Source organism: Pezoporus wallicus, unplaced genomic scaffold (genome assembly GCF_028554395.1).
Source record: "Pezoporus wallicus isolate ANWC-B61680 ecotype Strahan unplaced genomic scaffold, APGP_CSIRO_Pwel_v1 contig_8047, whole genome shotgun sequence".
NCBI lineage: Eukaryota > Metazoa > Chordata > Aves > Psittaciformes > Psittacidae > Pezoporus > Pezoporus wallicus.
In genome coordinates, this window is record NW_026639548.1 from 3853225 (window position 1) to 3868098 (window position 14874).

A 14874-nucleotide genomic window follows, 5' to 3' on the forward strand; every position below is an offset into this window, starting at 1 on the left:
CTGGGAAAAAGTACAGATGTGCTGGTGACAGAGCTGGCTGGTAGACATTAGAAGCTGGGAAAATTGTTGGAGATAACAAGGCATATAGTGAGGATGGGGCAAAAATGTCACGGGCTTTGAGGTGAAAATGATGTATCTGCATTGTGTGCCTGAGTTGCGGAGATCCTCAAGTCCAAAAGACTGTGAAGATGCTGTGTGCTTGGTGCTTGGCAAGCAGCAGAGGAGGAGGGGATGCTTCTGTTGAGATCCAGAATAAGGATGGCTGCGTCTGCACCTCTGCCCACATCTGCCCTGCTTCAGATGGGTCAGTGCAAACATGTGGCCAATAAAGGAAACGGGAGTCACCAAGACAGGCCCTGGGGGTAGTTTGATGTGTGAATATAATGGAATATTTCACAGGAGGGCTTCAATATGGGAACAAAACTGCACAAAGCACTGTCAGGCAGACCTCAGCAGGTGCATCATCACGCATTACAGGATGATACTGAAGTTGTTTTCAGGTGTCGATTTGTTTGATAGTAAAACAGTAGAAAATCTAAACTCAATCAGAAAATAAAACATGGGCTCTCCTTTTATTCAGTCTGGTTTGCTTATTTCAGGTGATTCTGGTGGGGCCTGATTCCCACACAGCCTTTTACAGAAAGCCTGTTCCCCAGTACCATAAAGACACATCATTTACACCTCTGTGATATGTACTAAGAAATATTTTTCCAAGTAAGCTGCTGTAGCTGCTGTGGTCATTGAGTCACTTACGCATTCCTAATCTAGAGTATCAGTACTTCCAGCCAGTGCAGAAACAGGCTTCATCCCATGTGTGATTATGTGGAGGAAGGGAGCAGATAACAGAGTATGAGAGCAGCAGTGTGTGAGCAGGGAGGTCTCTGCTAAAACAGCTTCACTCTTCAGCTGTGCCTAGCATCCATTGCAACACTGGCTGCATGTACTTTGTTTTGCAAAGCCCTTTAACAAGGCGCACAGTGCTTTACCTGTATTTTTTTTAGTCAGCAGTCAACCTGCCCTGGGGAAACTGTGAGTCCCCCTCCTTTCTTACCCCTTTCCCCATTATCTGTCTCAGATTCCTTCCCAGTCCTATCTCCCACCCTTCCCAGACTCTACTCTCTTTCATCTTGTCACTTATTGGCTGTAACAGTGCTGAACTGTGATTGTGGCCAGAGCAGACAGTGAGGACTGGGGCAGAAGGGAGGGCCTGGTGGCACAGAGCCCTGCTGGTCATCCACCCTAGGGGCATCAGTGTCTGCAGGAGGCGAGAGGAGCAGGGTGTGCAGGCAGGAAAGAATGCAGATTTCATTGCTGTCTGGCTCTGGGAAGCAGAGAATGACAGAAAAAAACCCTGTCAAATGTCTCTGCTGGATACTTCTGCATCCCAAGGGTTGCTCTAATCTGCTCCGTGTTGGCCAGGCCCCAAGGAGCTGTAAGGCAGATGGGGACAGGGTTCCCTGACCGTGTCCCTTAGTATTCCCTTTAGACCACTGAGCTCACAGCATGATGTGGAAGATGGGGAGGATTCATGTGCAGCTCATAGTAGCGCCTGGGAGTGACAGCAGAAAGAAAAAGAATTAAAACCCCAATGTATTATGCAAGGCACTGATTTGTTTTGGGATTTTTCGTACTTGTATCCATGAAAGCAAAGCTGTTTCAGTCACTTTGACCCCACTCATCCTGGTTCTGCTACACGTTGCACCAAATATTTGCTCTGCTAAATTGCATTGCTAGAGTCTCGTTGGCATCTTTTCTTTGAAGTGATGTCCTAGAGCTTTCATTTTGTTGCTGGAAATTCCTACATCCCATCCCATAGTCCACCCCTTACAGAGCTCCACAACCCCTGCAGGCACCAAACCTCTGCATTAGGCTTTCTAACTGCAGGCCTGAGAATCAAAAGAGCCTTCACGCTGGCACATCAATCCGGGAGCTGAGATACTGACCGCATGTGTGAAATTCTGATTGGGTTTAGCTAATTTTGCATGACATGTCCCTACCAGTCTCTCCAGTCTCAGCAGTTCAGCAGCATCAGACACAGCGTATCCGTGTACCTTAGGCCAGATCTCCTGTCTCTGCTTCTCTGAAAGGTCTTCCTTTGACAATCAGGCATGCCTTTCCCTCCTGCAACGATGTCTAAAAGCAGCCTGCTTAGAAAAAGCAAAGAACTCTTCCACGAGCTTGTTTGTTTGTTTGCCTTTAAGAGCAAACCTTGTTGATTATCAGCTAAAGCAGTTTGTCTAGAGACCAAAATCACGTATGCACGCGCAGCTTCATGGAGTTACAGTTTGGAGCCTGTGAATTAATTAGCAATTTCTCTGAAGAACCGCAGCCTGACAATTCACAGACTTATAGCTCTCTGACTTTGATAAATTGAGAACGTACATGACAGCTTCCTGGGATCATGGTAGCCTACTTAGTGCTGCAAACCACCAAAGCACCAAAGGAGAACTTGCCAAAAGTATGCTAACACAACTCCTAAATGTTAGACATCAAAGCATTAAAGGACTTGCCGAAAGTATGCTAACACAACTCCTAAATGTTAGACATCAAAGCATTAAAGGGACTTTAAACCTGAGACAAATTAGAATTTGCATTGACTCTACGGCTAGAAAAAAGTGAACTCCCATGAGAGGACTTGGTTCCTCAGCTCTCTGAGCATCAAGGAAATCCAGTATGGCTTGGGTAGCTTACTGGTAATGTTACAAACTGCCTGTTGCTAAATAGCTCATTACCCTCTCTAGATAGTTTGTGTGTGTGGTGCTGACTCCCAGAAATCCTTAGAAGAAAGTACAGGCTTAAAATTACGGGAAGTCACTGCAGAAAACGTTAAAACCTCGTGTGCCATTGTCCCAGCAGCAGGGCTGTAAAGAACAGCTAGCACTGAAAACAGGGGCAATGTCCTACCACCCCGACTTTGCTCTTGCATTTGTTGTGTGCTTGCTGTTTCACCTTAAAGAAAACCATTACCTCTTGTTAGCTGGTCCAGCAGCTGGAGCTCAGCTCTGAGCTGTGAACTGGACACTGCACAAATGCCCCCAAAAGATCCCTGTTTTGAGCAATGCCAGTCCGGATACATGAGGCAGACAAAGGCTGGGAAAAGAGGCACAACAAGCAAAGATGTTTTTCTCTCCCTTGGAGGTGATTTATTTCCTGGCTTTGTCACCACTTAAAGATGTGGACCACAATAACAGGTGGTGTCTGCAAGCCAGGATTGCCAGTTGTAACACCATACAGATGTGAAACAAGCCTGAGCCGCAGCCTTACTTCACTGAGGCAGATACAGCAGCACCTCAGTTTTGCTTCTAAGATGTGTTTCTTTCCTTCTAGAGCTTTATACTGACTATCACTGTCTGTGTAATGAGAGACCTCTCACTGCTGGTCAACTTATTAATGATCCCATTTTTCCTTTGCAACACCTACCTGTTATTTGCACCTTCTCTCCTATTTACTACATGCAGCAATGTCTTACATAGTTGGCTCTTCTTTCCTCCTCCTCAAACTTAGCAGTGCTAGGTTCTATCTATACAGAGATGAAAGTTCATTAGTAAAAATATAAAATAGCTAAAAGGCTTTGCAAAAGTTAACTCTCAGATTAAATATAATTAGGTATTTTTCCTAAATGCCTCACGTGTGACAGTAGGAGGAGCAGACAGTCACTGTGATTGTCCCATGTTGCTTTTTCCTTACAGCAAAATACAGCCATTGGCTTTTCTCTGGTTTTAACTGGAAATTTGTGATTGGTGTGCTTTGTATGTGCATGTGCTTTCGTTTCCCTGCTCACCCTTGCCAAATCTGCTCACTCCATAAGCACTGACTGTGCCCCAGTGGAGGAGGAGCAAGAAAGAGCGTGGCTGGAGGTAAGTTCCCCCTATTCCATGGCAGCCTGAGCTGCCATGGAATACCAGACTGAAGAAGAAAGAAATATATGTATTGAGACACTTATTGTGCCACCCATTACTTTCTAAACAATGGGTTTGCAATCACATTTTGCTATTAAATCAAGTTTTGCCTGTCTACAAGCTATGTGAAAGACTAGGAGTCAGCAGGTAGGTCTATGCAGAGAATCACACATTTGGGGTTCAGTTGATGGTCCTTTTTAACCCTGTGTCAGCACATCTGATTGTGGAGCTCTCTTGCCTGTACCAAGGAAGAAAGGAAACTGATTAAGTATCAAGTGCTTAATTTAAACGTAATTAATTTGCTTTCATCTCTCTCCTCTCTCCCATTCCCAGTGACTTCACATTTCACTCTGCACAGTTGAAGGTGCACGCGTTGAACACCTAACTTTGAAGTTCATGTCTGTCTTTTCACATTTTTGCATTAAGGCTTCACCATCATTTCTCCTACTTCTGCAGTATTTCAACTTGTACTTGCAATTCTTCTGTCTATGTTAAAGGCCTCACAAATTATTTTGTGTTATTTCTGGCCACAGTTCCTTTATTCTTTTAGACACAGAAGAATTGCAGACAATTTTTTGTTTCTTTTTTTTTTTTTTTTTTTTTTTTTTTTAGGGCATCCTAAAGGCTTGGAAACCACAGGGCAAATAAAGAAATTACAATTAAATTTTATTTATTTCAAGCTGTTTGCAAGCTCAGAGCTGACAATAATGTTCTACGAACAAGGAAATCTGCTTTGGAGCATTTTCAGCTTCTCTGGACCACCATGTATCTAGCCCCACCAGCTAGCTTGTATTTCAGCTGCCATAATCCTATCATTAAAGGTGGATTTAAGTTTAAAGAACCCATGAACAAACCCTTGTACTCGCAACCAGAAGCTAGGAGATGACTCTGCATTTAAGGTGCAAGCTCAGCTTTACTCCAGCGTTGGATACTAATCCAGTATAACCGAGTGTCAAGATGGTGTGAACTCACAACAGCTTCCTTCAGAGATGCATCTACTTGCTTTATTGTTCAGCTGCTGCTTTCTGCCTTTTCAAATCCCTTCTATGTTGTTATTTTTGTTTCTTGTCCTTGCAGTGGCAACATGAGGGAAAAAGCTGAATTTGACCACATCCACGAGGATGTCAAGCATTTAGACTTTATTGGTTTAGAAGCTTACTAAATTTAAACAGAAGCATTAACATGGCCTTAGTCTCTCTTGACAGTTATAAAGTCTTCCTTGGGGGGATTTCTGTAATGCTTTCTAATCAGCTTAAGGAGTTAATTAAACAGCTGTCACTTAGCTTCTTAATTCTGAGACTTGATGCTAAATAAGATTTGAAATTAGTTATGCAAGACTGAAGCATGGATTCTCTGATATAAATAAGATGGCTGCTAGCTGAGGGGGAAGAAAATCTGGGTCTTTTAAAAATAAATAGTAGAAGGATTCAAGGTGGTGCTCTGGAATAATGCTCTACAAGACTGATTAATAGAAAAGAAAAAAAATAGTAAAATGGAACATATTAATGACGGCCAAATGGGATGGATTTTCAAGCAGCCATTCATTCCTATTTGATGGCATGCCCTGGATTTCAAGAGATTTCAGTGAGCATTTTATTCTCTTCCCAATGCAGCCTGTGCATAGTAAACCCAAAAGCCATATTCCTATTGAAAACAAGTAACATGCTTGATTTTACAAGTTAGATATTTTGCCTGCAAAATACATTCCACTACTGCAATAAAAAATGTAACTTGAGATCTCTGTGCTATAGAACATGTATTGCAGTGTTGTGGGGACTTGTACGTTTTCCTTGTGTGTTGTAGTAGGACAAATACTTCTCCTTCTGAAGGGTGTGAGTTGCAGATGGAGTGATGCACTTCACTCGCAAGAAAGAAGCAGAAATGTATTTTATTGAGATAAGACAGTGAGATAACAAAGTTCAATGGGAAATGCAAGAGTGGTTTAACAAGGTCCAACAGCAAAGTACACTTAAGTATTGACTGCATAGAGAGCAAGGCCAGGCAAAACTGTCAGGGACACCCTCCCGTTGAGTCATGAGGTTCACGAAAGACCCCTTGTGTTCTGAACTCCTTCTCAGAGGTGAATTTAGGTGCAGACTCGGTCAGTGGTTTATGTCTAAAGGATTATAAATGGGCAGTTAATCCTTTGTATCACTTGTCTAAGATTTCAAAGTTTCAGTATTCTTATTCCTAATTCATTTACCAATTACCTGATGTGGAATCATGCTAAAATGCTTTTGGAAAAGGGTGCAAACAGCTAGTACTAAACTTTTCTGTCTTTTTGGGGCCCCAGAGCTAAGCATGAGTTAGTCATGTATTTATTTCTTTTAAATGTCATTATTAATACAAACATTAGGAAATATTGTGTAAATATGGAGAGAACTAAGGGGAGAAAAAGAAATTCCTTAAGATTTGTAAAGGTATTGTTAAAGTCCTTTCTTTCACCGCAGGAATTATAAGGCAAAATATGTCCAAAGGGAAATTAAATTGCAGGGAAGCTACAAATTAAAATTGAAAAAAAATAATAGGTATTCACTTCTGCATTTCTACTTAAATAGATGCTTACTGTGTACATCTTCTGAATATGTTTCTGCTGGAGGGCTTAATATGCTCAGTTATTTAATACGAATCTCTTCAGTAGGTAAGGAACACTCACTCCAGAATCTTCTTTAAACTATTACTATTTTTTCAACGTGGTAGGCAATATGAGAATAAATATTACGTGAGCTTCCATTTCTGTTACATGGAGAAAAATGTTTTTCTCTGATTCTTATTTCATTTTAGTACTTGGGAGGGTCGAATTACAGAGATATGCTACATAGTAGTTAGAGAAAGTTCAGCATCTTTTTAATAACTGCTCAGGGAATCAGCTTGTGGCTGATAGAATATTTGGCTATAGCTTTGCGAAAGCATAGCTATTCCCATCTTGCAGTGCCCTGACATCCTATCTCCTATAATCTGTGTTAGTTATGGATAAAGAACATAATATTTCTTCAGAAGATTCCTTTATCTCTTAAGCAGCAAAAAAGCAACACTTTTAAATTAGTAACTGTATAGATTTATGGCATTTACATGCTGAGACTCTGAACTATAAATCTCTGAGTAGCTAAATAAGTATCATGTTTGTTCCCTGAAAATGAAATAATTTTTATATGGATTCAGCAGGGGAACACTAAGCCCTTTCTAGCCATTAAACAAATGGCTGAAGAAGTGTTTTACTCTGCTCCTGCTGTGTAAATAGGTGTAAATGGTTATTATGCCTCGATATTGAAGGGCGGGATGCAAACCAGGTGCCTAAAGAAATCATCCTCCACATCCATAGATGCAGAGGTACTGCAAACAGAATGCACAGCTCAGTTATTGTTGTGTAGGTTAACACACCTTCGGACCATCACCAGCTCGCTTTTCCCTTCTTTTACTGTAAAGAGGTATTGGGTGGATTTGTTTTCCTAAGACTGAGCAAGTACTTGCTGATAGGAAGTCAGGAAATTTGTATGACCTCCAGGCATTCTTGCCCCCCACCGCCCTCATTTCTTTTGGGGACAGAGGGGACAAAGCCTGGTTTGGAGAATTTTATGGCTGCCTAAGAATCAGCAATGCTGCCACATGTGATAAGGACTGTGCACAGTTCTGGCAGCGCTCTGCTTCTGAACGTAGATCTAGAACAGACAAAAACTACAAATTTGGAACCTTTGACTTTGGATAGAAACAATGTATAAATTTGCTGCCTTGCCTTAGAATCAAGTATGAATACACTCATCTCCTTGCATGTAAGTACTGTTATTAAAGTAATTGGGATTACTCACACAATTGGGTAAAGCACAGATCTGCCAGACTGCAGCCCAGAGAGAAAGCTCTGAGGCAGGACCTGAGACCATGTTACTGAGCTTTGGAGCCAGCTGTGAGTCTGGACATGCAGAATTGCCTGAGGATTAGATGTGCTGTGCACATGCTTTTAGAAGGTAGCAGAGAAGGAAAGCAGGGTAGTGGTGGTGAAGCAGCAGATGGCCTAAGTAGCCATCTGCATGTGTTGCCATAAAATGGCAGGAAACTGTTATGTTAGACTGCAGTCTGTGTTATGAATATCCAAAACTAGCACTTGGAAAATTCAGAAACTTGAAAGAAATTCATGGAGCTTGTGAGAGCCGTTCTCAGTTAGTAGCTCTTACCAGGGGAAATTACATTTGCCTTTGGTAAGCAGACCTCATTAATCACGCTGTTTCAAAGGCTTGATTATTAAACTTCCCATTGCATTATAAAATAATTGCAAGGGTCATACTGTAATGTGTCAGTGGAGGAAGAAAGCTGTTCCTGCATGGCGGAGCAGGTTTTTTCAGCTTAGTACAAGGTGTTAGTAGCTAGGCATGTGGTATGGCCTCAGATAGTCCCAATGAAATGAGATTCATGCCCAGATGTCATCAAAATCAGGACCTAATGCTAGGATTCTGTAATTATAGTGAATGCATAATAGCACTTGTTAAGCCGAAGCTGCTCCCATTTGCAGCTCTGTGGAGCCTGAAGGAGAGTGGCAGAAGTATCTAAATAACCTGCATGCAGTAACCGCTGCAAAGCCCAGTTGAGAAACAAATAAAAGAACCTGGAAACTTAATTGCAAATCTTTCTGAAATCTCAGTTGCCTGAATAATATAATCTCTACTAGGAACAAAGGTGCACTCAAGACAGAAGGGCCTTATGGTACAGGCAGATATTCTCACCTTTGTATGAATTATGATATCCAAATATATGAAGGGCTTTTGTGCTGACAGAGGGAGAGGATTTTCTTCTTATGCTCTCTTTTTTGTGAAAACTTATTTCACCCTCCCCTAAAAATCATGTTGAGGATGGGGCAACTTTAGCAAAGCAGCTATCAAAAGACCTTTTTTCCTTTTTTTTTTTTTTTTTAATATTGCTTTGAGTCTGAATAAAGTGCCTCTGTTACTTTAAGTAATAGGAAAAAGGTCTTTTTGATCTGCGTCCCTTCCACGAGGGAAATCTCAGCTTCTCTTTAGCCCATGAGGCAGTAGGGGAGTTGTCTTCTGGTAACTTGGTTTCAATCTCCCCCTTTGTTGTCTTCCACAAGTAAAATCAGGTCAGCCTCAGAGCTCATAGTGTGAGCTATTTAGATAATGAGGAGTTAGCACTTGGGGGGCTTTGGAAGCTTTTATTTCACAAGAACCAACTGAAGTCAAGAGCCTCTTGTTCTATGGGATAGTTTGCGGTTCACAGGCACAGTTCTGAGTAGCTCAGAGACCCTTCCAGGAATGAGCAGTATCTTGCAATTAGGAGCCGAAGAATTCAGGCACCAGTTTGTGTACTCTGTGTATCTTGGCACAAGCCAGTGGTATCTGCTGTGTGAGACTGATGTGCCACCCAGGTAACTGAGAGCACTGTTCAGTCTCATGATCTTCATACAATCAGAGCTCAGTGCTTTGAAGTTAGAAGTGATAAATCAAATAGAAGGAATGTATTTTGCAATAACCTTCACAGCAGTGATGTACCAGAAATACAGGTCACAGCAGAGCTCACTTTGTTTAAATGATTCTCAGCATCCTTCCTTTTTTGGAGAGAATGGTTTTGCACAAGAGTCATTTACAGGTAAAGAAAAACTGTTGTGAACAAGTGCTTGCCCACCATTAGCTGACAAGAGCCAGGATAATCCTAGAAAACCTGATCAGGGCCTGATTCCCATTTAACTGAAATGGTGGCAGTCTTAAACTAATGCCCTAATTCCCAAACCGAACTTGTTCCCTAACAATTATACAGGATTTCTTTGGTCTAAACGTTAACATTATGCGTCCAATAGTGTCACAGAATTTCAGTATTTGTAGAAAACCTTTCGGAAAACAGTTTTGTGGGTAAACCAGCAAGACTTAAGACATGAGTTTTGTGTGCTCATTGAGGTTATTAGTGAGCTGCTCAGGATGGAGATTTCACTATTGCTAGATGCAAGGTACATCTTGTTTATGTGGTGCAGGGTCATTCCTCCAATGTTTGGTTTCTCTGATACTTGAGGAGCATTCATGAAATAGCAATTAGGGCATGACAAATACCTTAACAGGCCTGAATCAGAACTGGGAGTTTGGTTCAGGGATTGAAGGGAGGAAATTTTTCTTTCCTGCCTGCTGCACTTGGAACAGTGTTTGGCATAGCCATTAGAAATTAAAGTGAATTTGAATCTAGGTGGTACTAGTGAATTGATAGCAACCAATATTAACCAAAGAGACTTTTATTCTTGTTTCTTAGGAAGCAGAGATCCTGAATACAGCTATTCTGACTGGAAAAACAGTGGCTGTCCCTGTCAAAGTGATCTCCGTGGAAGATGATGGCACTGTGACTGATCTTCTGGAATCTGTGGAGTGCAGATCATCAGATGAAGATGTCATTAAGGTAGGATCATACTGCTCTGCTCCATTACACGAAGACAGAGGCCCTGCAAACTGGTGCTGTTCTCTAATATAACAAATTCTTTCATCTTCCTAACTGTTCTACCCCTGGAAGATGAAGGTTTATTATCACTGTTAGGTACAGATTGGTTCGGTGGAGCAATAAAGCAAACACAAAATCACACATTTTTCATCCTGCGTGTCAAATACTTGGAATTGTCTGTCACTTCCCACTTTTAAAGTATTTTTGGAGTTCACTCTACCTTTGCCTTTTAGTTTTCAGCTATATGGGCTGTGTAGGAATGTTGTCAGCTGATGTTCTAGAGAAGGAGGTAGTTCCTCTGAGGTTGCTTTGCCCCATTGGAACAGGAATTGTATGGCTCAAAGTTTGGGTCTTTTCTTGGTTGTTAACCATCAATGTGTTGAAAGCAACATTAACTTCAATTTGGAATTTTCTTTGGTCACAGTTGCTACTAGGATGTGGCACAGGAGACATATTGACTGCCAGTCATGGACTGGAAACTGCTGGATAAGGCATTTGACCAGCAGATTTACTCTGTACAACAGCACTGTAGCCTAAACCTCCTTGAAATATAAATGGCAAGACAATAAGATATTGCTGATCTTAGTTCTGACTCAGAGTATGTACATTCCTAGTCAGTGGTGAGGAGAGAGCCTGCAAGAGTGTGTTTAAGAGCTTTTTCATTACTGGAATCATATGGTCAGACTTGATCCTCAGGAAGATCGCTGCTTCTTGGAACTTTCAGCTTGTACCAATATTGCTACTAAAAGCTTGTAAGAAGTCCTGCATATTCCTACTCAGCTTGGTTAATGGTTAACACACCTTAATGGTAGTGGAAGGACATGGTCAGCATCGGTGGTTGTGGGAGACGTGGTAGAAAGTATTCCAGCATAGTGACAGAAATGTTGGCTTGTCTACAGCAGCTTTTATCTTTTCACAAACTCATCTGTGGCTGTCACTTGAGAAGAGGAAGTGAGAGACATGGCTACAAATAAAAGTTAAAATTGAACGTTTTTTAACATAACCAGCATGTTGCAAAGCCATTACAAATACTACAGGCTGCCCCTGCAGCTGCTGGGAATCCCTGTTATCCCCCTAGTTTTTGTGAACTGCACCATATCAAGGACTTGGCCTTTGTGAAATTTGCCTTAGCCTGAAGCTGACTGGATTGCTAAGCTTCCTGCCTGTTATGGTAGTTCATGTTAATTTGAATTCAAACAGCCGAGGGTAGTGTTCAGCTTCAAAGCAAGCCTCTCTGGGCCCCATCACCTGAAAGAGATTCTTCCTAGTGACCATTTTTTGCCTTTGTAGGCAAAGATGGGTGTAGGTGCTTGGTTGTTACTGTCATATGGGAACCTGTTGGGGAGTAAAGACATATGTGCAGGTTTAGTAACTTCATGTCACAGAAGGAGTGATAACTTTGAGCAGGGTAATTGAAGAATAGAGCACAGTACAGGTTTAAATGATCTTTCTTGCACTCTCTATACAGATGGTTTTTTTTTTCTCAAATATAATTCTTTACGCTCACTGGACTTGCTTCAAGTAATTTCTTCATGATAATTTCTTATACACAAGATGAACCCAAGCAATTTCAGAGTCCAGCATTTTTTTTATTTTTCCCTTTTAGAATCTACTCAGGGTTTCTATTTCTGTGAACAGGCACCATGTTGGTATTTTCTGATTAAATGTGTCTGTCTGGCTGTCTTAAAAGAGACAATTTTTTTTGCTTCTATGAAGCCCTTCTGAACCTGATAAATCAGCCAAGTATAGCAAACTCTTAGATTGAATCTAGGTTCAAAAGCAGAAAGAAATTAATTGGGGTCCTTGTCTTCCCTGTGGAAGTTAATAGACTAAGTCTTCACTCACTAACTCACTCATTAGCTAACTTTTTAACTGTATAAAAAGAATTTGAAAGCAAATGCATCATTTGGACAATATTTTTAAAATCAGTTTTGTTTTCTGGAGTTTTACCAGAATTATTTGGCATGTTCATCGGATGTTTGTGCAACGGTTTTGTCTGATACAAATCTACAACAATCTGTAGGATAAATATGTTCAACTCTAACCCTGGCAAAGAAATTGAAGTTGTAATACTGCTGAAGTGAATAGCTAACATCGGTTGCAAGTCCACGAATATACCAGTAAAGGCTTGTGTGCTTATCATTGCACAATGATGCTAATGATAGGCCCTATCAGTAGTCAGAGATCAAGATGTTCTGGGCTTCTGCAAACAACCCCTAGAGTTCACTGCTCTGCAGCAGGAAGGCAGGTTTGAGCAGCATTAACTTGAGTTTAAAGGGAGCTCTTAATTGAAAACATGTCTCAGAGTTTCCAGTTTACCTGCTCGGTTTCACTTCAAGCCTTATTCACAGACATCTAATGAAGATAAAGATACATAATTACTGGCCAGCCTTCAGCATGCAACAGTAATTAGAGTTTCTGTTCTCTGGACATTAGAGTAGTGAATAGAAAATGGAAGAAAAAGTCTGCTTAAGATGCCCCTTGAAATATAAAGAAAGATTAAATTTCTTTGTGTCTTTCCCATTGCTGTTTTTCAGTGCATCTGTCATGTCGCATCTAGCAGATTGATTACGTCTTCGTGGCTTAGCTTTTATTCCTGTTTCCTTGGTGTTGATTAATGATGAGTTTAAGCTCATTTTCCTTGCAGAATGAGGATACCTCATTTTTCTTTTTGTTTCAGGGACCACATTTATTACTCAGTTCTTTCATTTGAGACTTCCAAGATCTTTAAAGAGCTGGACCAAATTCTGCACTAACTTGTTTCCTGCCAGACTTGGTTGAAGAAGTCAGGACGGAATTTAGTCCATTGAAACAGTATTTTTATTGACAGATCATTACCTGAAATTATTTGGTCCATCATGACAGAGTAACCACACCAAAAATAACATGGAGGCATGTTGTGGGCTCGGTTTCACAAATGAGGAATCTGAGACACAGAAAGGTTAAAGTGAGGATTTCAAAGTGCTGTGAAGGGATTCTGAACATTGAAGTACATTGTAGAACTCCTACTGACCTCGTGGAAAAGAGATTGGTGAGCAGACTTTTTTGCTGAGTTGTTAATATGGATCAGATTCTCAAGATGATTTGAATAAAAAATGAGGAGAGAGGAAAAATCAACATCTTCTGTCATTTTGAAAAGACATTCCCATTTCAAAATGGCCTTTGTTTTCAAGGCTCAACCAAACCTAAAAGTCTCCAAAGCAACACTTTCCAATGCTTTGGGTTTCCAATTTGATAAGTTAATTGAAAACCTGCATTTTGGTCACCCTGAAATGAAAACTCCTTTAGGTTCATTTTGTTTATCAGTTAACTAAAAATTCCAATTATTCTCAGCTCTGTCCAGAAGCCACTTGCCAGAAGTAACATAGTGAATGGTGCCAACACTGGGAATGGAATACAGTTTCTCTGTCTCTTTTATGTAATACACTGTGTAACTTGTAGAGGATTCCATTCAAAATCTGTGTGTTTTCCAAAACTCTGTAATTTTCTAACAAACTACCTGTAGCTTATTTCCTTCTAGAGCATCTTGTTGCTTTCTTAGATAAAGACGTACTAACTTCTGTCTATATTACAAGCAAACTCCTGGGACAGAAGGAGTGAAAGGAGGGTTACGACTTCTGGTATCACTTGCACAACCTGGCGAGCCATGGGGTTGTGCAGGATGTTATGGTATGGCTTCTCCTTCTGAATTCCCATTTCCCAAAGCTCTACAACCAGTTCTGGCTCTGGGAAAATTGTCAGGCATTTTTGCTTGTCCTCTGCAGCATCTCATCTTTCTGGCTTTGCGTGAGGAGTGAAGCAGTGATGTTTTATCCCTGCTTGCTGTTTATCAAGCAGCTGTAGAGTTGCAAAGCCAGATTGCGCCTACATGATAGGAAGCTACTGCTGATGGAGCGAAGGGTTGTTACCCACTTTGTTCTGATCGCTTTGGACTCTATTAGAGGGGATAACAGTGCACCTGGAAACTTGTAAAATATTACTGCAGGCTAATAAATCTTTCAGTAACACTTAGTGTGGTTTTATCAGTGGCAAAATGCCTTCTTTTTAAACAAGTGACAGACTTTACGGAAACTGAAGTGTCAGAGCATTTAAAATAGCCTGAAGCAGACACTGTTTTAAAATGTTAAACTTTTAGTAGCTGTTTCTTGTCTTCCTTACACTGGTTTCTTTTCTTACACTTCAGGGAAAAGTTGAATCCTACAGTTAGTGGAGTGACAGAGTGAAAAATCAAAAGGAGGAGATAATTGAGTCCAGGATTTTATCTGCTCCTTAGTTTAGCCTTGACAGTTCCAGTGCTGCCGATTTCACAACCATATTGCTAGTGGCAGTCCATCTGATATTCTTTTTACAACACATTCTTAGGTGTGTGTGATTACACAGGTTTTCAGTTGCGGCTTTTAACTGGAAAAGAAAACCCTTGTGGCAGGTCTAAGGCATAGGGCCCCGAAAAGGAAGTACTGCAAAGGCACACAAGAGAGTATGGAGAATCACAGTTTTCCTGTGATCTCTGGAGTTTAAGCCCAGCTGAGGGTATTTGGAGGTGTATGTT

General features: G+C 41.0%; 1 protein-coding gene across 3 annotated transcripts in view; it reads left to right on the forward strand.

Moving 5' to 3' along the window:
- The window catches only part of TMEM132D (transmembrane protein 132D), a 272550-nt gene that overhangs the window by 220139 nt on the left and 37537 nt on the right, over positions 1-14874 (forward strand). For all 3 annotated transcript variants that reach the window (XM_057414941.1, XM_057414940.1, XM_057414942.1), the window contains exon 5: positions 10143-10286. In XM_057414941.1, the coding sequence (XP_057270924.1) occupies positions 10143-10286 (144 nt within the window). The remainder of the gene's footprint in view (positions 1-10142; positions 10287-14874) is intronic.